The sequence below is a fragment of the Rhincodon typus genome, chromosome 1 (assembly GCF_021869965.1).
Source record: "Rhincodon typus isolate 14 chromosome 1, sRhiTyp1.1, whole genome shotgun sequence".
Classification (NCBI taxonomy): Eukaryota; Metazoa; Chordata; class Chondrichthyes; order Orectolobiformes; family Rhincodontidae; genus Rhincodon; species Rhincodon typus.
Genome location: NC_063332.1, coordinates 147,786,162 through 147,811,131, shown reverse-complemented (window position 1 = coordinate 147,811,131; position 24,970 = coordinate 147,786,162). Strand labels below are relative to the sequence as shown.

The 24,970-nt window shown below is 39.7% G+C and overlaps 1 protein-coding gene across 1 annotated transcript in view; it reads right to left on the bottom strand.

Annotated features, from left to right (window-relative positions):
• LOC109929705 (protocadherin Fat 4) overlaps positions 1-24,970 on the bottom strand; it is a 381,732-nt gene that overhangs the window by 9,023 nt on the left and 347,739 nt on the right. Inside the window, exons 12-17 of the mRNA XM_048609430.1 lie at positions 22,889-23,196; positions 17,684-17,769; positions 10,573-10,752; positions 9,805-9,929; positions 7,888-8,105; positions 6,081-6,342 (exon numbers count right to left, since the gene is read on the bottom strand). Coding sequence (XP_048465387.1) covers positions 6,081-6,342; positions 7,888-8,105; positions 9,805-9,929; positions 10,573-10,752; positions 17,684-17,769; positions 22,889-23,196 — 1,179 coding nt within the window. The remainder of the gene's footprint in view (positions 1-6,080; positions 6,343-7,887; positions 8,106-9,804; positions 9,930-10,572; positions 10,753-17,683; positions 17,770-22,888; positions 23,197-24,970) is intronic.

Genomic DNA, 24,970 nt, shown 5'->3' with positions numbered 1-24,970 from the left:
TGGCAGCAGTCACAACGCCTTTACGCTGCAGCAGTTCACTATGTCGTGTGCATTACATGGAAAATGAGACTGTTGACTGACTGACAAGGACTACTATATGCTCATGGCACTGGGTACACAACCCACGCAGAGGTGAGCGGCCTGTATGAAATAAAAGTCATATTTCCAGATACAGTTGACAACTCAGGTGCTGAATCAATGTTTTGACTGTCTGAAATACACTGGAGCAGCCCTGCAGGACTTGATAGAGTATAGGCCATAACTGGAGGTAGTCTGCCCAGGGCTTGACACCAGCTCCACAGTGACAACCTTGAAATGAGGAAGAGAAATAGAGCTGCTTTCAGTCTGTCTGTAATCAATTCATGTGACTGAGGAGGCTCTAAATATAATCCAATTCCCATTCAACAAGAGTCCCAGACCTTGTCTTCCCTCCGTTACTGATTGTCATAACACAGAATAAACATTCAAAACCAAATGTATAAATCAAACTTGCCAAAATTCTACACAAAAGCCAATGAATCTCTCTCCTGCATTCCCTTATGGTTAGTCATCCGTGTGTTTTTGCCTGCCCTGATGTTCCTATTTGGTGTTTACCCTTGTGGTTACAACAAGACTGCTGCTTTTCAATAATGGAGGCATCAGATGCCTTTACAGGAGCTTCCATTCCACAGATAACAGCATGGGCATTGCTGGAGTGGGAGCGGTGTGAACATGGAGCCTTTCAGGAATCCTGAGAGAAGGTAGCAGGTTCACTCTCCAGATTAGTTGCCAATCCCCAGGGTGGGGTGGGAGAATGGTTGGCGTAGGGATCAGTATCTCAGAATTCCCAAGGACAGATGAATAGACTGTTGTGACATCCTGTAAACCCCTTTGGACATTTACAGTCATAATGGAAGCATTCTGAATTTCCCTACTGGCAGCCTTAGTATCTTGGCCTCTCATGAAACTGGTTCCACTGCTGATGCTTGCAGCCAGTTAGCAGTGCCTTTAGCACTGATTGCACTTACCCTTTCATGCCAAACACAACGGAACAAAGTTGACATGCCATCTGCATCTGAAGCAATATGTTGGTCTAATGCATATTGTGTTATGGTACACATTTTTGAGGGGTGTTCAATTTAGTCTTTGTTAACTTTGTGAAGATACCCCAACCTCATTGCTTTCAGTAATGTTACAGTAATGAAATGGCCTCCCTTCAACTGCAGCACAGTACTTTAGCTCTTAGTAATGATTCACAAGGCACACTGCTCACAGAAGATGCAAATAATGTCTGGAACTCCAGGAAGAATCCTAGCCTGGCTCTTTATAACACCAGCAGGTTGAAGAACTGTTAGTGTGCTAAATCCAGTGACGAGGAAAATCATGTATACAATCACCAGCTTCCACCAGTCAGACATCGGAATGGTTTCAATTGTTGGCAAGCATTATATAATGCAAGAATACAGATGAATACATCAGATCCTAAATGGCTGAATCATCAAGGAAGCTTCGTTCTAAAGGAGTTCAGGTTGTATATTGTTTAAAAATATTAACAGATGTGCCAGAATTGAACAAGACGTGATTTAAATGACCAACAGGTGTCAACAGTAAACAGATGATATAAACCCTGCCATTATATTATATAAAGGTTAACTCACATAATTTATGACCTTTTTCTGGTTTTCAGTTCCCTGCTTCGTACTGATTCAACTCAGTCAGGGTTCTAAGAAGGTCTTTGTATGAGTCATCTTCCATACAACATCCATCAGGTAAGTCAGGCATTGTGCTTTCAATACAAAGTTGTCTTACGACTTTGTGCAATTATTCTGGTAAATATATCTAAACGATGAATTTTAACCCAAACACAAGTGTGGTATCTACTTTTTTTTGAAATAAATGGGAGAAAGAGCCAGGTGACCTCTAATGCAATATTTCTGCTAGTTAATTAGGAAAAATTGTACCTTCCATTGCAAACATCATTCATTAAAAAGGTGCACCCGGCACTTTATAAAAAAGAACTCCCACCTACATAACGAGCTAAATTCTTGTACTCCCTTGCTGGTGGGTTTAAAGGCAGGGGTGGGGGGCGTGATACACATGTAAGATACACAGGGTGGCCTTCCTGCCACGCACCTGCTTGCCCGGAAGCTGTATGGAATTTTATGGGAGGGGGCCAGGAGGTCTGCGTGGCCCATTTGTCCTATTAAGGCCCATAAGTTAACAATTAATAGCCCCTTAAAGGCTTTTTCCCACAGCTAGCATATTACTCATGGCAGGGGGAGGCCTACAGAATGTAGGCAGGCTGACAGCTCTTGTTGCACAGGCTGCTGCATGACAAAATGACATTTGCGGGATTCTGGTACCCATCTGAAGCAGCTCTCCCCGTTTCTCAATCTGCTTTCTGATCTCTTGAACATGACACCCCCCAACCACCTGACACCCCAATCCTAGACATAACTCAACTCCTTGGAGGGGCTGTACAGGAAATTGGTGAGGCCACTTTTGGAATACTGTGTTCAGTCCTGGTCTCTCTGCTATAGGAGAGATGTTGTTAAACTTGGCAGGGTTCAAGAAAGATTTACAAGAATGTTGCTGGAGTTAGAGGGTTTGAGCAAAAGGGACAGGCTGAATAGGCTGGGGCTTTTCTCCCTGAACATTGAAGGCTGAGAGGTGGCCTTACTGAGGATTATAAAATCATGAGGGGCATGGATAGGGTGAACAGCCATGGTCTTTTTCCCCAGGGTAGGGGAGTCCAAAACCAGAGGGCATAGGTTTAAGGTGAGGGGGAAAGATTTAAAAGGGACCTGAGGGGCAAATTTTTCATGCAAAAGGTGGTGCATGTGTGGAATGAGCTGCCAGGTGAAGTGGTCCAGGCGGGTACAATTACAACATTACAATTACAACATTTAAAAGGCATCTACATGGGTACCTGAAACAGACGTCTTTAGAGGGATATGGGCCAAATGCAGGCAAATGGAACTAGATCAGTTTAGGACAGCTGGTCGATGCAGACCAGTTGGACCAAAGGCTTTGTTTCCATGCTGTATAACTCTATAATTGCCTGTAGTCCTAGCAGTGACCATCACTCCCATGTGGCAATGCTCAGACTGCAGAGCTCCAAAGATTCAAATGGCTGGCAATTCCCTTAGGTAGGGCTTCCTCCCAAGAACAGGACACAAATGTCACCTCAATGAAAATTACTCTGCTCCAAGCATTAAGTTGTTGCAGGGCATATGTTGGGATCTTGGATGGGCTCCTACTCCCAAAATTGAAGTGCATCCTAGATAGCAAAAGTTGCTTCTTCTTGTACAGAAGCATGAGTGTGCTTCCTTGTGTGCAGTGTGACTTGGCAAGAGCATTGCAATATGAGGCATCAGTGAAGTGCCAAACTGTATAATGAATCAGCCAAATATCAGCTATGATGATGTTAAGGTCGGTGTTTTGCCAACGATGACTTCTGTGGATGGAGGGTGGAGGCAATTGTTGTAAATGGAGTGTGCAACGTGTTGGTGGTGAATGGATCCTAAGTTGAAGGCCCAGAGAAGCAAGCAGAGAGCTGCATCCAGCAGATAATAACTCTGACTTTTATGTCAGGAACTGGCACTCAAAAGGTTCTCGACAGTGCACTGGAGAATAATGAGCTGCATTTAAATGTGGTGGGATTAGCTAACAATGACATGTAAACATATAGAAATAAGGTAGTCGCTGCTTAATTGCAATTTCTTTTCTCGATATCAATAGTCAGATTTTTCCATTCTCACCTAATTTTCTGAAGTTCATCACCATTGCCCATGCTGCTTAAGGGCTGGAATAATTCCACCTTTTGTATTAGTGGCAGGTTTCTTCCGGTATTTATGAAGGAGACAGGGAAAATGGCTACAGCTCCTGCCGGAGAGTAGTGTTGTTTGCTTATTGGTGAATTTATTTTTGATCTCCAATATTATCCAGTGAACTGGAAAACAATTTACTACACTAAGCAAGGCAATGTTTTAGATTGAATACCATTTCCTTAGCAGATCTAAATGCCAAGGGTGCAACACTGATTCCGGTAAACAGTGATGCTGAAGCATTAGTCATGCGAAGTCTGTATTTTCCATATAACTTGCAGTCAAATGAGTGGGCAAAAACTTGGCATTTGGATAATAATGTGGGAAAATGTGAGGATGTGCACATCAAAAGGAAGAACAGAGGAGCAGAATATTATTTAGATGGCGAAAGACTACAGAAAGCTACAGCGCAGAGAGATTTGGCAGTCCTTGTGCTTAAATCACAAAAAGCTAGCTGCCAAATTCAACAGTTAAAACGGAAGGCAAATGGAATGCGGGCCTTTATCTCAAAGGGAACAGAGGATAAATGTAGGGAGGTTTTGCTAAAATAATACAAGGCACTTGTCAGGATACAGCTAGAATTCTGAGGGCAGTTTTGGTCCCCTTATCTAATGAAAGATTTAGTGACTTTGGAGGTAGTTCACAGAAGGTTCCCTAGGCTAACACTTATATGGATTGGTTTATAGAGAGGCTGAGTAAGATGGGCCTGTATTCATTGGAATTTAGAAGAATGAGATGCAACCTTATTGAAACATAAAAGATTCCTAAGTGGCTTGATAGTGTAGATGCAGAGAGATTGTTACCCCTTATGGGAAAGTCTAGGGCCTGATGGTGTAATCTCAGAATAAGGAGTTACCCATTTAAGACAGAGACAAGACAGTTTATTCTCTCTCACAGGGCAGTGAATCTGCAGAATTCTTCAGCCAATTAGCCTCGACAACCCTCTGTGCTAAGTGTATTCAAAGCTTAGGTGGACAGATTTTTGATCAGCAAGGGAATAAAGGGTTATGGGGAAAAGGCATAGAAGTGGAGGTGAGGGTTATCAGATCAGTCAAAATTTCATCATTTGGCAGAGCAGGCTCAGTCAACTGAATGGGCTACTTCTTCTCCTGCATCTTAAGGTTTTCGTTTATTAATTGGTCAGAACTTTTGGAAAATAAATCATTCTGGCAGATGCTGACAGTTTGTGGAATTGGGTCCTGCTTTAATTCCTGGTCCATTTTAGTTTTGCATTGTCTGTGTTATAGCCCACGTCTAGTAGCACTAACTAACTGCTAATCCACAGCCCTCCTGTCATCCACACTGCTGCCACCATTGACCACACTCAGAAATCTATTTCCTTCAAGGTACACTGCACCAAGTTCTGTTCAGTTACATTCCTGTCTTTATTAACCTACTTTGGGCAACTGGGAACCAATGCCTCAAATTAAACATTCTCAGCCTCATGTCTGAATATTTTACGGTCTCATTCCTGCCAATAACTGCAACCTGGACCTCCATTTCATCAACTCTGCTCTTCTGTGCACCCGACCTTTCAATCCATCTCTTGTAGTCAGATCTTCACTGGTTTAAATCAATTTTGTGGTATTCCTGTCCTGAACATCTTCACATCTCCATTTAAATGACCCTTATCTCAATAATCCCTGTTCTATAGCCATCTGTATAAAGATATTTATCTTAATCGTTCTTTCATCTCTTGGCAACAATTTTAATTTAATCAACCCTTGACATTGGTTGGGCAATGAAAGGAAGGTGTCCTTCATTCTGACAAAATGTAATTGTTTTTTGGCCTCTATGAAATCTCATCTTGGCCTTCTCCGGTTCGGTCATAATAGTTACAATATGTCATGCCTCTTCTGATAATCAAGGATTGAAAAATAGCATTTCTGTAGTGTCTTCATCAGCTCAAAAGATCCAAAAATGATAAGTAGTTTTAAAGTATCATCACTGTTGTAATGAAGGCAAACATGGCATATCAAAACTACATACATCAACATTGCAATACAATAATCAGGAGTGAGAAACAGCCATTTGACCAAAACTCAAATCATGTACAAAGTATTCTCCTACAGCCTGGTATTAATTCTCTAGGGTGAAGGGTTTGCTTAAGGAGTCCCTAGTCCTCTTAAGTACCCAAGCAGAATTCTATACTGTCAATCTATTCACATGTCTTCACTATTCATCCTCGGTATCTGAGTGTTTGATGTATGATAAAAGGATTGATAACATCAATCTCTTGGGGTGTAGACAAATAACTTGTGTGCAACTTCTCACCTGGATCAGTGCTTTGGTAATTCAGCCCCGGAGGTACGCCTCCAAGGGAAACCATGAGGACATTCAATCCTCCAAAATCCTGGGTGTTATGAAGTATTTCTTTAGTATGTATCCTGTCAACTGAAAAGGTGGTAATGGATCCATTTTTCTGAATCACAATAGTATGCCACTGGCCATCTGAAACAGAAATCTCTGGGATATTCCTTTCTACTTTACCACCAACACCAGCATCAGAGGTATAATGTACTTTCCCATTTTTTACCTGGAGGCAAAGGATAAAAAAAACCTGTTAATTCATTGCAATTAAAAGAATTGATGGCAGAAGCAAACTCAAAGCATAAACTGTTGAATTCAAATGATCACTTTGGTGCTCATTAGGATATCAGATTTGCAAGCTAATTGTACATTGAAATCATTGTTCACATTGCAAATCCTCTTAAAACATTCTCCCATAATACAATAAATATCTGTACTATTAGAACCATATGTATTACACAACTGCAGTATGAAATACAGTTAAATTCTTTAAAAGCAAATAAATGCTTTGACCATTTGGATTTATGCCATTTTCAATTTTAAAAACCCTGAATGCCTGTTAAGTCAAAATGCTATGGCAACTATGTAGAAGTCTTCATATGGCTTGTGACATGTAGCTTTTAAGTAGTATTGGGTCAGAACACTCTATAGAAAAACAAATATGTCAAATTTCATCATTTACTTTTGCCTGACATAAAGTGATGGTATGCAACCTCCCTGAATTTTATAATATCAGGTTCCCTTTGTACACCAGCCTGTCCTCATTAATAACCATCTCTGACTGGCTGGCTATATCATTTACATATATCTGAAGGGCCATTTGACTTCTTGAGTTACTCTATGCAGTACTTTACATACATCATGAACTTTGCCACTGAAAAATGAAACTGTCTTATTCAGAAAGACTTATGGACAAAAACAACAGTCACATTTCTATTTTTTTTATTCAAAGATTAACAAGTCTACTTAATTCTAAGCTTTGTATTATCGTATTATTTTGTTTTAGAAGAACAATTATTACAAGCAATCCAATAAAAGGTAACTGATTCCACTATTAGTAATTGGAGCTCTGTGCTGTATCCATCATGTTAGGATCAATGCTTCAACAATAAGGGAATTGGATGTGTGAAGTATCTGAAAACTGCAAAGGTCAAGAAGATATTCTGAAAGTTACTATTGAACATATGCCTGGAAAACAAAACATTTTTGTAAAAGGAAAGTTGAAAATTCATATTCCTTTATCAGGTTTCCACTGAACTATAAAACTGTCTTCTGACTTTCTCAGTTATTGCTTGACCTGTATACGCGCAGCACTTTTTTGAGAATTTTATTCAAAATTTTAACATTCACCTGTCTTTGCTGAATTAAGACAGTATCTACTTTAAATGAGTCACTTACTCAATATCCAACAACTAAACATTATTTTTGTTTAAAGCACCACACCCAACTTTTGTTAGTTATTTTTGTTTATGGTGTTTAGCTAGGATACAGGTGTTAGACACAAAATACATTGTTCTCCCATTCCTGATCACATTGCATGAAACCATGGCTTTTGGAGCTGAAGACTGGGGAGTCAATCATTTAGCCTGGAACTGGTTGGCAAGAGTTAAGATGAGGGATGTTTTTGGCACAATGCCTAGCACTAGTTAAAACCTCCCAGCAGTGTGACCAATACTTTATGAAGAAAGGACATGGGTGATGGGAACAATGATTAAAACCATAGCAGTGCATGCAGTCTAATCAAATCATCTAAAACTAGCTTTAATCTTACCTTCACAGTAGTATAATTACTGTTTTCCTGGACATGAATTAAAATGCCATTTTTGCTTCTTGTTCTGAACTTTATGTCCAGGCTGCTTGCACTCACAGGATCTGGAGGCTGCCCTTTCAAACTCTGCTTTACTAAATAGTCTCGCTTCTTATTTTGATTAATTGAATAGTCCAGGCGTCCTCTACCATCCAGTGACAATGCGGTGTCCACGTTGATCACTAGAAGAATAATATTTTTGCCCTAATGAACATTGACTTTGAAATACTTGGAAAGAGCTTTCAAAGTTCAAATTATAGTTAGTTAATTGTCAAGAATATGCCATTGTTAATTCTGTTCAAATGTACCAAACTAAACAGTGCAACAGTAAATATTCATTTAGTTTTCACCAGTGTAGAGAAAGTTAAAGGATCAGCCAACAGAGATATTCCAGGCTTTGAAAGGGTTTGAAACGATAAATAGTGAAAGGTCATTACCAGTAAATAATGATTTGGCAACAAGAATTTGGTCACAGGAATAAATTTACAAAAGTGAATCCCTATAGTATAGAAGTGGGCCATTGAGTCCAGACTGACCCTATGAAGAACATCCCATCCAGACCCACACTCCTCCCCTATCACTGCATTTACCACAACTAATCCATCTAACCTGTGCACCCAAACAGGGACTTGAACTCTAGACCCTCAGATTAAAAGTCTGATACACTACTAACTGAGCTATCTGGGTTCACATGCAAACAGTTCATGCAAAGGGCATCTAAAATAAGAAACATACTACTACGAATGCCTATTAAATCTAACTCGAAATTGACATTGAAGAAGGAATTTAATACTTCTCAATGAAAAATGAAATAAAAATGTTCTGGGCTACAAAATGGGAAATAGGATTAGCAAGCTACGGCATTAAGCTAGTACTCGCACTGTTATGAGCAGCTCAACAGCCTGTTTTAGTGCTGAAAGTTCTACTTATCTATTTTGGTACCAATCACCTCATTACCTGACAACCTTAGAGCCAACATTAGACAGAATGCTGCAGGGGGAGCCAGCATTGTTTATTAGTGAACCCCTTGACACGTTGCTTGTCTTCACTTTCAGCCTGATGCACTGCATATTATGACAGCTCTGAATTGCCAGCATAGAAAATAAATAATGAAAAGCAAATTCCTTATGGTGTGATGAATATGAGGTTGTAAACTAGTGTTATTCTTAATAATTTTACCTGATCATAATTCTTAGATTATACCCAGTCAGCATTTATTTGTTGAATCTGAATAGAAGTTCTCATTTTGAGCAATCTAGAACCCCCAACAAAAATATACAATGGTGATGAAACATTTCAATATATTATTGTCATCCAATGAAGTTAGTAGAAACAGTGGGGCCTCACAGTGGTCTACCATATATTTCCAAACGTTTTGCATTACTGGGTCAATTCGTACCAATTCTTAGGTTCAGCTGTATGTAAGGCATGTGATAATAAACTTGTCAGTTCACAGTGAGACACTGAGTCTTGGGACTATCCCAGCCTCTTGGGATATTGAGATCAGCTTGGTTGACTGCCAGTTCCTTATGCAATAGAACTGAGGCTCTATCAATATGGGTTGAAAACATATTAGCTGTTTAACTGATATCTGTGATGACACATTGTTTTACATCAATAAATAGCTTCTTCATTTCTCATTCAGACCAGTACCCAATTTCACAGCACCTGACACCATGTTTTATGAGATAATTTTACCCTTCACAATATAAAAAAACTGCTATCTTATTGAAAGCCTCTCGCAGTTGGAATGCCCTCTGCTCTAATTAAGGACATTAATTCCTTTTCTCCCAGAAGACAATTTTTCATGTTTTATGAGATAAATTATCAGAACATTACACACTACGGACATGGAATTTTTAAAAAAACTTTAAGCCTTACATTTTTCACAATATTTTCCTGTAAATCCATGCTTGCAGTTACATTGCTGCCATGACCAATAATCCACGCATGAGCTGTCATGTTGGCAGGGACTATTTAGACAAGCTCCTTCTACTCGGACGCACCTGAAATGAAATAACATTTCATGTAGTAAATTATTCTAGCACGCAACAAAGTTAAACCCACTTATAATTAACTTTATAAAGACGAATGCCTCAGATAACTGAAATTTTCCCAACACATATCAAATAAAATTTTCTTTTCTCCCTATGAACCTGGTTGCCATTGCAGAGGTGGCAGCAGAGAACAGGTTGGTGATGTGAGAAATATTTTACTGCATTTTACTATATTCCTTTATGGCATAAAGAAACGTAGATTAAAATTCTAGAATGGTAAAAGATAAAAAGGATAAGAATTAAAATTTTCTATTTCACTATTCCTACATCTTTTGTTCAGCATTTAAACTTCAATCTTTCCGTTGTACTAGTTAAAAAAGTCACCAGCACATGCACAAACTGTAATCTTATTTTCTGTAAAAAAACAAGTTTAATGAGAAAATTCAATTTTAAATTCCAATTTAAATTACTAATGGAGGGTGTTAATGGGAAAGACCATAACACGATGTTTTACATTCTATTTAACAGAAATATAAACCTTTAATCCTGTTCTTAAAACAGTAAAAACAGAATATCATATGAACACAGGAGACACTTTACACAGTGTACTTGATTTGAAAGAACATTTAAAAGAAATTCTCAATTGCCAGACCTGTCCAGAATTCCATGGCTTGCCAGAGCTTGACTGGGTTCCAATGGACGGCCATTAACAGCAAATTCCATCACACATCCAACAAAGTCATGGGTGACCACCTGTCCTTTCCTTTGAAGAATCGGTTCTATGGATCTGATTCCGCCCACTGTTAATCTGTTGGGCTGCACTTCTAAGGTCCTGTAATATCAACAGATAAAGAGGTAAATTACACATTCACAGAATAAAAGCACGAGGTTCATCTGAATATTACAAAACTAACAGAGACATGGATAATCTGAATGGATTTACCAAGATACAGTTGTGACATCTTGATTTCTTCAACATTTATGGCATATTCCTTTTAGGTCCTTAGGGGTAGAAATATCCCATTTTTTCCCCCTCAATTTTCCATGAAAGCCACAACCATGCAATGATCATAGCAAATGATGAGAAAAATTACCCCCAAGGCTTCCATTTTGGCATAGGCCTTTACAGACCAACATTCAACTTGACAAGGACAGCCAACAGTGTGAGGTTATGTGCAGACCAATGTTAATTAAGCCCATACTACCAAGGGAAACTGAATGTAAATTTGTTTAATATTTCTTGAGATTTGGTTTAATTGGTTTCCGTTGAAAATAGCTTAAACTTCTTAAAATCAGTTTGCACAAAAAATGTTGTTTATTCTTGTCTACTACTTTTCATTTGGTTGCAGGTTGCTGGGTATCATTTGAACACCAGGTGATGTTCAAATATTAGCCTAAATTCAAAGTGCTAACAATTTACATACAGAAGCATAATGGAAAATTAATTAGATTACATAAAACAAGTAAGCTTCGAGAAGTATTAAGGCAATAGCGATCATAACATAATAAGAGCTAAGAAAAAGACTGAGAAGGATAAAAGTAAAATGAAGACCAAAAGAAACTGATTTCAAGGGGAGGAGAATGTAACTGCAACTGAATGTAACAGATAATCGCTGACAAGCAAAGACATGGAGCAGCAGTGGGAAACCTTTAGAAATTATTGAAACAATACAAGATAAATACGTCCCATTAAAAAGCAAGAAAAAAATCTAGTGAACAATAACAGGTGAATGAATAAAAACAGGGTAAAATTAAAATTGAAGGAGAACATAAACAAAGAACAAAGAAGAGACTGCCATTTGGAAAATTGGAAGATTTGGAAATAAAGGCAAAGAGAAATTATCAAAATGAATTATCAAAAAATGTGAAAAGTTCTGTAGATACTTAAATAACAAAAGGAAAATCAGGATATGGATAGCTTCAAATCAATTTCGATGTTAGGCTCACAGGTAATGAGAGTAAAATGGAAAAAAACATTGTTTTAGTATTTACTAGTGGAACTAGGATTATGGGTGCAATAATAAGAAAAGTTCAGAACAGATGCAAAGACATTTCAGATATAAAAGAGGGACATAACAGATAAACTAATCTACCCTAGAAAGATCCAGATGTATTGCATCCACACATATGAGAAGAGATCAGGGAAGTAAAAGCAGAGGCACCATTGCATATATATACACACACATATATACACACACACAAGTTCATTGGAAAAGGGAATAACTCAAAAGATAACCAGATAGGAAGTTTGGTTCTTATATTAAATTAGCTTGTATTGGAGCTAAGTAAGCAAATGAATTCTTATTCAAAGATGTGATATGGAGCATAAGCACTGGCATTAACCTGTTCGTCTCAAAGAACTGTTTCTGTGCTGCAAATAGAATTCAGTATTAGATTAACAATGCCAGCTATCAGTGTCAGCTTTCAAACGCTACTGGAACATAAACTCTGCGGACACAAACTTTGAGACCCTGTGTGTCGTTGGATGACTACACGGTGCAGCAAATCATGGGTGACTGACAAGTAATTCCTATACAAACCATTTTTCTTCATGGGTCACTTAATGGATCACTTGAAGAGATAGCAGCCTTGGATTGGCTGGCAGTTTATGGTAGGCTGGCCTTCTGACCTCAAGGACCATGATTCCCAGAAAATTGAAAGGTCTGCCTTGTATTTTCTGTTTAAAAAAGAATGTTTTAATTTCGTAGTAATGATGTAACCATCACAGGAATTGAAATCTCAACCTTTGGGAAGAACACTATGGCATTATTAGTAAGAATAACACTGTCCTGCAAGAGCAAACATGAAAATCTAGGTACTTGTAGTGTTGAGATATTTATTGAGGTTAATGATAGCATGTTCTGCTGGAATTGAAGCTGTCCCAGTGGTGAGTTGGCCCCGCCACCACATGCCACAGTGGAGCAGCAGCAAGTAGATAAACAACAGCAGGAACACTCTCCAGGGTTTTTCACACTACGTGGCCTATTCATTGCATGTGACTTGATATGTGACTGCTATTTCAGTCATTGATGTCATCATCCCCTCTGACAGGTTAATAAAGAAGCGTAACCACTTGTGCCACAGCTCTGAGAATCCCTACATTGCAGCTTTAACCCAGCTTGACCTCCAACATGTCACCACATCATTGAAGCCCCAATAACTGTCGGTGGCTCCCATTAGCATCATGCCCCAACAGTAGGAGGAAAGAGCAACAAGTTCCACACTTCAGTGGATTGCAACCATCCACCGGTGAGGGTACTGCCTTCCCATGCTAGCACTGTTCAGCTTGGGAAACTTTACTGTAAAATAGACACGTAGTCCATGAAATTTCACAGGAATTCTTCTCAATTTCTCACCATCACTTTAAATGGCAGAACAGAAACACTGATGTTTTTTGGTGGCTAGAAGTTTCTGACAATCTCGTGACAAATTTCAGCGTGAGATTAAGAGAACTCAAGGAATTTCTTCGTCAGTGCATACTTATTCAAACTTTAAAGGTATTCATTTTTGTGGTTGGTTGGTTCACCGAGCTGGTTTGTCGTTCCGCAGACATTTCATTACTTTGCTGGGTAACATCAGTTATCATCTGACCTGTTGTCGGATACCCGAAGAACTGGGTCAGAAGATGCCTATTGCATGAACAACACCAAGAAGATACTGCACGCCCCGACACACTCATCACGCTACCTTACATCAGGAACACAAGACTCCTACGACCACTGGACATCAGAGTAGCACACAAACCCACATCAACCCTATGCCAACTGCCAATCCGAACCAAAGACCCGCTACACACTTTGGACAGGACCAATGTCATATACAAGATTCCCTGTAAAGACTGTGACAAACATTACATTGGACAGACAGGAAGGAAATTAGCCACAACAGTACATGAACATTAACTGGCAACAAAAAGACATGACGAATACTCATTCATCTCCATCCACATGGATAAGGAAAACCACCGGTTCAATTGGGACAACACTAGGATCCTGGGACAGGCGAAGCAGAGACAAGCATGGGAATTCCTAGAAGTCTGGTGCTCCACTAAGAAAGCCATAAACCATTCACTCTATTGCGAAGAAAATCCGGAAGTGAGGTAACCCAGCTCAACCGACTCCAGAGTTTAAATAACAAGTGGGAAAATACAACAGAGCTTCATCGGAGGATGCACTGATGATGTTACCCAGCAGGGTAATGAAACGTCTGCGGAACAATGAACGAGCTTGGTGAGCCAACCAACCACAACATCCACAATCCGAGCTGCAAATCTACTCTAAAACCTTAATGGTATTCATTCTCATAGGCATTGTAATTAGCCTATTCAATTAAATGACTGCATTGTACCTCATTGTTACCCATTACATTCTGCAAAATAAACAAAACAATCTGTTTTCTCTTTAAGCTATTTCAATAGTGGAATTGCAGTGTCCTTAAAAATCATGCACTGAACTTTAGGTCGCAATACCATGCTGGTAATTATGTGTGATATTCTAACTTGAACTGAAAAAAAGCACACAAATAGTTTCTTACCATTTGAACAAACTAAATATTCAATGAAATGTACTAATGGCAAAAGTCAAATGTTATTTGCCAACAGATCAAAGTCTGCCTAGATGACAATTGTTGAAAGCAACTGTTGCTGAAAAATACTGATATATTAATGATGCACCATTATTAAGACACAAAATAGTGAACAAATTAAAGGGATGTACCAAAAGCTAAGAATCTCCAGAACTTGATGTTAGGCTTGTGTCATTCTGTTTGCAGTGTGAAAGTAAAATCTCAACCATGGGTCTCTGATTACTTTAAGAACATGTTGCCCATTAAACTCATCACAGGAAGTCATGGCTTATAACTTGAAGTGCAAGTAATAATAACATGACTATTGTTAATATCGTGCCAGTCAACTTCTTGGGCCTAGAAAAGCAAGAATTTATTTGTCAATCCTTTTCCGGCATATAGAAATGCTTATCAAAATGACATTTTGAAACATATTTCTTACTTTTCCTTTCTCTCCTTTTATTCTCTATATTTCTCCTTCTGTACTTGATTTAAATTTAATTCACTGACTCTACTTTACATTCTTTCTCTGTAAATTCTCAATTCTTAATTGCCAAATCTCATTAAGGAGATGAACTGTTGGTTCCACTACCCAATAAGATCTCAGATGTCCTGTTGCCTTCATCTCACAATATCAGCTTGCAGTTCCAGATAAGTAGAGCAATAAAATATTTTCAGTAGAATGATGCTGGAAAAAGTCTAATTATTGGCATGTGCATGACAATGGCCTGTTCTAGCAAGATTGTACCTATTGTATCCTAACATTAGAAAAAGAGATGGTTTCTGCCTCAAAAAATTGTTAAGCAAAGAACCCAGGAGTGCGAGAGTTTAACAGTCATTAATTACTTTAGTCATGGCTGTAATGTAGGAAACACAGGAGCCAGTTTTCACCCAGCAAAGTCCCAGAAACAGCAATTTCATGACCAGATAATCTGTTGATTAATTGACAAATATTGTCAAGTCAGAACACTTCTCACCTTATTCAAAACAATGATATGCGATTTTTTATACCCAGCCAAGACAGCAGAAATGTCTCATTTGTCAGATATGCCTCACAGCTTGATGTCTTATTCAAAAGCCAGCACCTCCAACCACCTCCAAGCACTCTCTTAGTAACACTGAAGTAAAAGCCTAGTATATTTGCTCAACTGTTTGTAGTTGGACATAACCTCACAATTTGCTGCCTTTGAGGCAAGAGTCCATCATGACCGAGCTGCCTTAGAAAGTTATAAACTATGAATTTTTATCAACAAGCAAACACGTTGATTTTCCATTTGTTTTGCAATTCTCTTTTCCGAAGTCTTCCGAAATATGGCACATCAGAACTAGAGGTGTGCCAACAGCCAAATTACTCCAGAGACATGCTCAATTAACTCTGCAGGCAGCTCACCCATTAGTATGAGCTGTATCCACAATAGAAAGTTATGCACTTGAATGCTCTTAACGTATGATTCGATTTGTAAAAATAAAACTTCGTGTATTATTTCTTTCTTAGTGAAGCAAGAAAAGTTCATCTGCCAAATGGTCTGACAAAGCATCCAGTATTAAGTTGTTCACTTTTTTTCACGTTTGTTCATTTGTCATACATCATCAGTGTTTACTGTTTCTATTTGTCTGTTCAGCCAACAGCTCAGCCTTTGTACTTGAACTTACCTGATGCAGTACTGCCGTTGAATGTCACACAGTCTAACTACAGTGTCGGCTACAAAGTCAGTGTGGGTACTCCACACACATAAGACTGCTCCATTGCGATGCATCAGATTTCTAATGGTCATACTCAAAAAGTGTTACTCAGGCTATCTTCAAATGGAATGTTGAATGACTGTCAATTAATGATGTTTGAGATAGTTTTATAAGCATGGTTTGACTACAAATAATATTTTTACTGTCAAATTTATTTGACATCAAACTCTTAACAGCTGTCGGACAAAGAAGATGGATACCATCAAACTGAACTGGGTGCAAACATAGGTCTCACATCCTAACTAGCCGGTTGGAAAATATATTTATAGCTTTCTGGGTAATTTGATGGTCTGCCTATTGTGGGAAACTAAATTCTGCCTATTGTGGGAAACTAAATGTTTGCCTTCACTTTCCAGTGGTATTCCAATTATTTCTCTCTTTACGAAAATTCCAGATTCCAAACAAAATTGATTTTTAAATGCATTAGCAAACATCTAAAAAAAATTTACTCTGCATGAGGACCAAACAATTTGTATCGTCATTCCAATTGCTATGGGATGAGTACTAATTCTCACAGAACTAAATGTATCCTCAGGCTTGCTGTGTTGACCTCACAGCCAGACTTTAACACTTCCCACTGTCTTCTCTCCCTCGCCACTCTGTCCAGAATAACAGTAGTGAGTTGGACAAGGAGTAAAAATCCTAAAATTTGAACTCTCAATTCCAAAAGCCTCTGCAATTTTCTCATCATAATATTGATGGTTGCGATTCAAGCCCTAGATGAAGTAAACAATAAAAGCACACCAAAGTTACTTAAGATTTAAAAGTTGTAGTCCAACGATATCATTGGCATTGCAATACAATTTTGAGTCCTCTACGAGGAGACGTCCAATGTTGTGTGTTGGTTAACAACAGCAAAGATGCAGAAGGAAGTGATGGACTAGAAAGAGGCAGGTAAGCTTTTAAACTTTGTCTTTGAACTCTTTGTTGACCTGGAGGAGCAGGAATTTTCATGTCATGCCTTTAAGAGAACCTTGGGTCTCCGAAACCACTATCAAATGATGTTCAGGAAGCCAGAGTATCAACATCCTCATCATCACCTTTCACAAAGAGGAAACTCTGACATTCTTCCATTTCAATCAAGAGAAAATGCTGGTCTGTCCCTCCCAATGTGATGTCCATTGACTGTCCAGTCACTGGCTATGTCAATCTGGCCATGTGAGACTCTGTAAACATCTACTCAAATGAGGCCATGCAGATAGAACATTTATGTTCCAGATCTTGCTGAGTTTGTCATCCATTACTCAGTTCCTCAGTACCCTCGCTGGTCTTCTTGGCAGAACTGTGGCCATTTTTTTGTTGCAGATTCAATATCCAATATTTGATAAGTACAGTAGTTTTATAAGTAACAATAAGAACGCAGTGATATAGCTAGCTATTAGGTTCTTGCAACCTCACCTTATGTTATGACAAGAAAAACTATCTAACCTTGCAGCGGCTGCAAGAGGAAATCTTACCAATCAGTTGCTGACGTCAAGCTGGTTGCTGTGCAGTAACCGGCATCCTGATCTTCAGAACATGAGTCTACTGTGAGAGATGCCACCTAGTCAAAAGAAATGTAGTTTAGCTTCGTGCAGTTTGACCATATTTTTAACCATTTCCCACAGAAGACATTCCAATGTTTGCAATTCAAAAAGACCGAAACTGCTTTCAATTTTCATAATATTTCAAGTTAATTGTGCATGGAAAATTGGAAACAATGGGGGTGAAATTGGTCTATGTTAGCAGAGCAAAACAGGCTCCTAGTGAATTAGGGGCCTGTTTTCTGTGTATAATGAAAACTGTGTCTGGTGTAAAACAGATTGTTGATTCACTGTAAGCCCATTTCACAGGATTATTAAAGTCCAATTGCATCCCCAATTAATTTCAGTAAGTCAAATTATTACCTCCAGTTACATTTAAACTTACATTCAGAGATGTGCAAACAATGTGGAACAGTACATGTCTTCTACTTTGCTTAATAACTAAAATTATAAACATATAAAACGTGTGTTTATATAATATTTATAAAATCATGAATGGTGTGAACAGTTTGTAATGTCTCTTATGACATGAACAATTTCTTAATATACTTAAATGAAACTTTAATGTTCATATTATTTTGAATTTTTTACTGCAGTCTATGTAATACTTATGAAAATATCTGGTTTTATTGCTGTAGCTGTGCAATTTGTAAATATAAAATTGTTTTTGACATTCAAATCCTGATATTCTTTACATATCTTTAAAGATTACGAGTTTTGGTGCAGATGTGACTCTGTGTTGCAAGATTGTCAATGCTAAATGGTATTATACACTGGTTGTGAAATAGGGAAATGTTCCTATTGCCAATAAATATAAAACCATTTGAAAATAAAACCTAATCTAAACATTACACTTTTGGAAACTCCTAACTATAAAGACAGAAAGGTCATCAGGTTCAATCTGAGCAGCCTATCCAGCTCTGGTAAAGCACACAGAATGTGCTGAAGTTATAATTGAAATCAGCTGGTCTTTGCTTCAACAAACTGGTCTATGACTGAAGTCTTTAGTTGTATTTGTTCAGCATTTAAAGAATTGCATAAACAGTGAAAACTTTTAACATGACAGTTTTATGTTATATATACATCTCCAGAATTTTCTAAGCTTAAAACTGATTTCTCTCAGCACTTATAACAGAATGCTGCTTAAGTTCCCTGTGCAATCTCCACAATTTATTTCCCATTACATACCATGTGCTGACATATTTTGTTAGCTCAAACAAGCCTGCATGCTGAATAACTGACAATCTATTATTGTAACTGTTTTTTACGCTCTGAATTTCTTTTAATTCTTTCAGCGCAGGAACATATTAAGTGTTCTCTAACTAAGATGGAGCGATGTTATTGCCACCTTGAGTGACAGCCTGTTATTGATTTAGGGCTGCAACAGTGCAAAGTCAACTTCAGTTGTGAAGTTTCATTAGCTTTTTGAACATTTGTCTCATTGAGTTTATTACTATGCACCTTCCACTAAATGTGTGAAAGTAGATTTTCGAAAGCACAGAGATGGATAGGGTAACAATCTGAAATTTAGTTTGTGCAATATAATGCATAAACTGTTGGTTAAGGTATTTGGTAAACTAAGAGGCAAGCTACATTGTACAAAAGCTATCAATAAAAAAATACCGTGTTCAATTAAAAACCTATTTTTGGAAGAGAGGGTGGGGTGTGTTGAGGTAACGTATCTTCTAAGGAAGACATTTAATTGGATGACATGGGACCTTTCTTAGTATCAAGACGACAGAAGTCCCATCTGCTGGGAACTGCTGACCAACTAGGGCCCAGCAGCTCTGATTGAGTGACAGCATGACCAGTGAGGCAGTGGTTGCTGTCAGTAGAATAACCACCCAAGGATTAGTATTGTTGGTGGATCCCAGGACATTGGTAAGTGAGGGCGAGACTGTAGTGACTGTAATGAGGTCAGCCAGGTGGACATCATAGAATGTGAGTTCCCTGATTGGGGCTGTTAACCTGGCCCAATCAGGGAGCCTGGGCTGACAGATAAGAGCAGAAGCGTCAGAGGTTCTGTCCATTCTGGGAGCTACCTCTGAGGAAGCTGGACCAGTATTGAGTATGATGCACGTGTAAATAAAGGGTGACTTGGAGACTGGCTGCTGGGCTCTGTGGAGTTATTTCACCCTGACTATTTCGAATCTGTCTCCAATTCTATTGTGGGTTTAATGTGTGGGCTTCCCTGATGGCAACTGTTCCATATTTCTGACCTATCGTTACTGCCTAACTACTGTGGATGGCTCTGCATGTTATGCATGAGGAGCTCAAAACTGACATAATGTGCATTGAGGAACACAGCCATGACAGCCTAAAGCACTGACTGGCAACAATCATCTGCTGGCTTTGACTGATGCCTAGGTAGGGTTAGGGTGCAAGTCTGACTTTGTCTGGGCAGGGCCTGGGTGACTGCACTCAGGCCTGACACTCAGTGGGTGGTTCCCCAAATTCAGGTTTAGCGGTGGTTATAGTGGTCCTTCTGGGTCCGGGTGCAGAGGGCTTGTGGCCAGCACAGACCCAGACAAGTGTGTGGAAGACCTGAGAGGGAGGAGAAGAAGAAGAAGTGGAAATGAAAGTCCAGGCAGGGGCATATTGCCTGGGGAGGGTATTTGAAAAAGTGATGGTGAAGTGTAATGCACAAAGCAGACTCTCTTTTGGTGTCATCAGCACTGACAGCCCTGCAATCACCCTGGTAAGGTGAGCCTGACGTTTCCCCTGAAGCTGATCACCTCGCTGAATATCCTGACCCCCAAATGACTCGATGCTGCATAGAAATATATTTATTGTCCACCTCAACGCGGCAGAAATCTCAACACTGATCGGAGAGATACTCAGTTAGTCAGAGCTGTCCAATTAGCTGTCCAATAATGCTTCTCATATTTAGCATTTTATGATCTAGTTTAAAAAATTAGCCTCTTTATCCTTTGAAGTAACTGGCTTAACTATAAGATTTCTAGTCAAATACTTTCTAAAGATCAAAATCTAAAATATCCAGCATATTAGCCCTACTCAAGAAAAATGATGTGCCAACCTAGTAAAGCTACAATATGGGACTAGTTGCATGCTAAACAATGCTAGCCAAATGTGATAGACACACCAAAGTAAATCCACAACTAATGGAATAGATCAAAACTCTGTTTTATTGTTACATCCAATCACAAACAGTCTCTGATAATTAAATAACACGCAAGAGGGTGCTGTACAAATATCCTCATCCTTAATGCTGAAGAAAGCTGTCCATCAGGAGAAAAGATCATGTTGAAACACTGGAAACTATCTTCAGCCAGAAGTGCTGAGGGGATGATCCATATTGATACCAGTCCTTGCCCAATTAGATTCACTTCTACAGTGCTCCGAAAGCTTGAAATTTTGAATAAACCTGTTGGACTATAACCCGGTGTCATGTGACCTCTGACCCTGTCCTCCCCAGTCCAACCCTGGCACCTCCACATCATCGTTCCCCAGGGTAATTAGAGATGGGCAATGAATTCTGGCTTAGCCAATGATGTCCACATTCAATGAATTAATAACTTTTGGAAAACTGCTGATAAAACAATCCTTAATTTGAAACATATAAATTAATTATTATCATATGATTATTCAATTCCCCTATTTAAAATCTGGTACATGGCATCGATGGAAATCAACAGAGTTTTAGGAGTAAGCAGAGCAGTTGTCAAAGTAGAACAAATAAAACAAAGTACTATATGAGGCAGGACCTCCCTGTGCCTCGAAGAGGAAGTTTCACCTCATAGATCTGCCAGAATTCGCCAGCACTCACACAACACTGTGCACTGCAGTGGCCACTGCTGGTATTGCAGGTAAAGCAGGAAGTGATGGTCATCAGAGATAGTAGGATAGTAGATGCTGGAGAATCTGAGATAACAAGGTGTAGAGCTGGATGAACACAGCTTTTCTGCTCCTCTGATGCTGGTTGGCTTGCTGTGTTCATCCAGCTCTACACCTTGTTATATTAGTGATGGTCATCAATGACCTTGGCCATTGAGGCAAGTCCAGGATTTTTCCAGGGCCTGAATGACAGGCCACTGCAAGTAGGGAAGGGGTACATGTTAGCAGGTCAGTGTGAGGAGGGTGGATTTGGGGAAGCCAAACTATGGGGGTTCCACTACTTAGCATGGTGAGGTCTGGGAAGAAGACACTCCTCACTCTTTCACCGATTTAAGAACTTTGCAAGGTTAAACCTGCCAGGCTACACATTTGTCTCTCCTGCGACCTGTTAAATAGGAGCCGCAATGTGGCGAGGCACTTAATCAGGCATCAACTGTACAGTTAAGAGTCTCAACTGGGCCACGGATTGGTGCCCATAAAGTCATGTGTGTGTTGGTGAACCAGTAGTGCAAGGAACATCCCTGATGGCACAATGTCCTAATATCGGGGTCCACTCACCTGTTTTCATGACTACGGGTGACTCATAAATTTAGTCCCATATATCTTGGAAAATCTGAGAAAGCACAGCAGCAGATTATGGGCAGAATATTTAATGCCTCCTTGGACAGGCATAAGAGAGGTATTCATATAAGTTAACTGACACTCAGTCCTATATTATCAAGATAAAGTAATTAAGTGGCATGTCCAACTATACCAACTGTGTCTTGTTACTTGGTACTTAAGCTTTGGCACTTTTTTCGAAATGGGCAGCTCATTTTGCACATTTTTCCAGACCCAGCAGGTCGAGGAGTCTCCTGATCGTCAATCTTTGCCTTTGACATGTTCTGGATCTCCAAATGGTCTTTCTGACCCATTCTCCCTACACTACGCACAATAACCTAAGCATTATGAATGGAGGAGACCTTTCTATCAAATTATCTTGACCATCTATGTTTCAAGTTGTGAACATGGTAATTGCAATTATACTTGGCATTCTTCTGTAGTTCCCAATAAGTGGCTTAGTATGCAACTTAGAACTATTATCGTGAGTTATTTTCTTATTGATGGTTCTGTTATGCATTAGAGGTAATGCACCTAAGTTCCAAGTCTGTGTGATGTATACGACTGTGAGTTCACTAAAAAATTGAAATGAATTAACCCTGGTCTAAAGTACATATTGTGCGTAGGAATAAAATTCACTCCAGAAGTCACAATGGAATCCAGTTCAGTGAACTTGTTACTTACCAGTCCAGCCCTTCTAGCAACCACAGTGTGAAACTGTCCATCAGAGACCTTCTTAGTCGTCATCAGTCTGTGTGCTCCGTTCCCCAGGTTGAATGAGAATTTCATCTTGCCTTCCACTATCTCCAGAGCCAGGAACTCAGCCTTGTTTCCTGTCTGATTGTCGTAGTTATACATTAACAATGAGTTTTCTTTAATAGTGGAAAATTTGATATAGATGTAATTATTGTTTGGGTCCAGACTAGGAAACTCCATGTAAGACAGTTCTTCAAATCCGTAACTATTCAGTTCACAGTGCTTCCCAAAGACACCTGAAATGACAAAATAATCAGTATGATTGGTTCAGCAATTATTGGTAGATTTGTTACAATTATTCCAAACATTAAAACAAGGAACTGAAATACGTGTAATTTTGTAAAAGCTTTGGAATTCAGAAAATAATGTCGCTTTGTCTTTCTTGCACATGCACTACATTTTTTAAAGGTTGAATTTGGACGTGAACAACATAGGCTGGACAAAATTCACATGTTTGTAAACCGATCCAAAATGAACTAATTTAACCCACTCTCAAAGTTCTACTCCCATACATAAGACTGAAGAATGCATGTATCTAACGTTAAGATCATTTCAGGGTGAAGCATGAGTTAAAGCCAATAGCTCTTTTTTTAAATATATTGAACTTTTATTGCTTTTTTTCTGTCATTCTTGTAAGCTTAGGTATTACTTTGAATGTTCAGAACCAGCCACATTAAACTCACAAAAACTTCTGTAATTTTTGATCTTGCATATGGTGCACCTAATGTAGAAACCAACGTTTCTTTTGTCGTAAATCAAGGAAGGTTAATTCCAAACAAATATGTCCCACTAGTAACAGAAGTCAGTGAGCCACATCCTGATGAACAGAACCAACTTCAGGACCAGTCTGGCAGTGGAGTGGCTAACTTCTGTGAGTGATCCTCTACCACAGTGAAATAAAAACAGAAAATGTTGTTCCAAAATGAGTCCCTGGTGAAAAAGCCTACCTCAACAACTTCTCTTTTAATTCCTCCCACTTCCTACAGACAAAGGGGGTGGCCATGGGTACCCGCATGGGCCCAAGCTATGCCTGCCTCTTTGTAGGTTACGTGGAACAATCCCTCTTCCGTACCTACACTGGCCCTAAACCCCACCTCTTCCTCCGTTACATTGATGACTGTATCAGCGCCACCTCGTGCTCCCACGGGGAGCTCGAACAGTTCATCCACTTCACCAACACCTTCCACCCCAACCTTAAGTTCACCTGGACCATCTCTAATACCTCTCTCTCCTTCCTGGACCTCTCTGTCTCCATCTCGGGCAACCACCTAGAAACCGATATCCATTTCAAGCTCACCGACTCCCACAGCTACCTAGAATACACCTCCTCCCACCCACCTTCCTGCAAAAATGCCATCCCCTATTCCCAATTCCTTCGCCTCCGTCGCATCTGCTCCCACTCCCGTACATCTCAGAAGTCCTCGTTTTTCAAGGATCGCAACTTCCCCCCTCAGTGATCGAGAACGCCTTCAACCGTGTCTCCCACATTTCCCGCAACTCATCCCTCACACCCTGTCCCCGCAATAACAACCAAAAAAGAATCCCCCTCGTCCTCACGTACCACCCCACCAACCTCCCGATCCAACGCATTATCCTCTGACACTTCTGCCATCTGCAATCCGACCCCACCACCAAAGACATCTTTCCCTCCCCACCCTTATCTGCTTTCCGGAGGGACCACTCTCTCCGTGACTCCCTTGTCCGCTCCACACTCCCCTCCAGCCCCACCACACCTGGCACTTTTCCCTGCAACCGCAGGAAGTGCTACACCTGCCCCCATACCTCCTTCCTCACCCCCATCCCAGGCCCCAAGAAGACTTTCCACATCAAGCAGATGTTCACCTGCACATCTGCCAATGTGGTATACTGCATCCGCTGTACCCGTGGTGGCCTCCTCTACACCGGGGAAACCAAGTGGAGTCTTGGGGACCGCTTTGCAGAACACCTACGCTCGGTTCGCAATAAACAACTGCACTTCCCAGTTGCGAACCATTTCAACTCCCCCTCCCA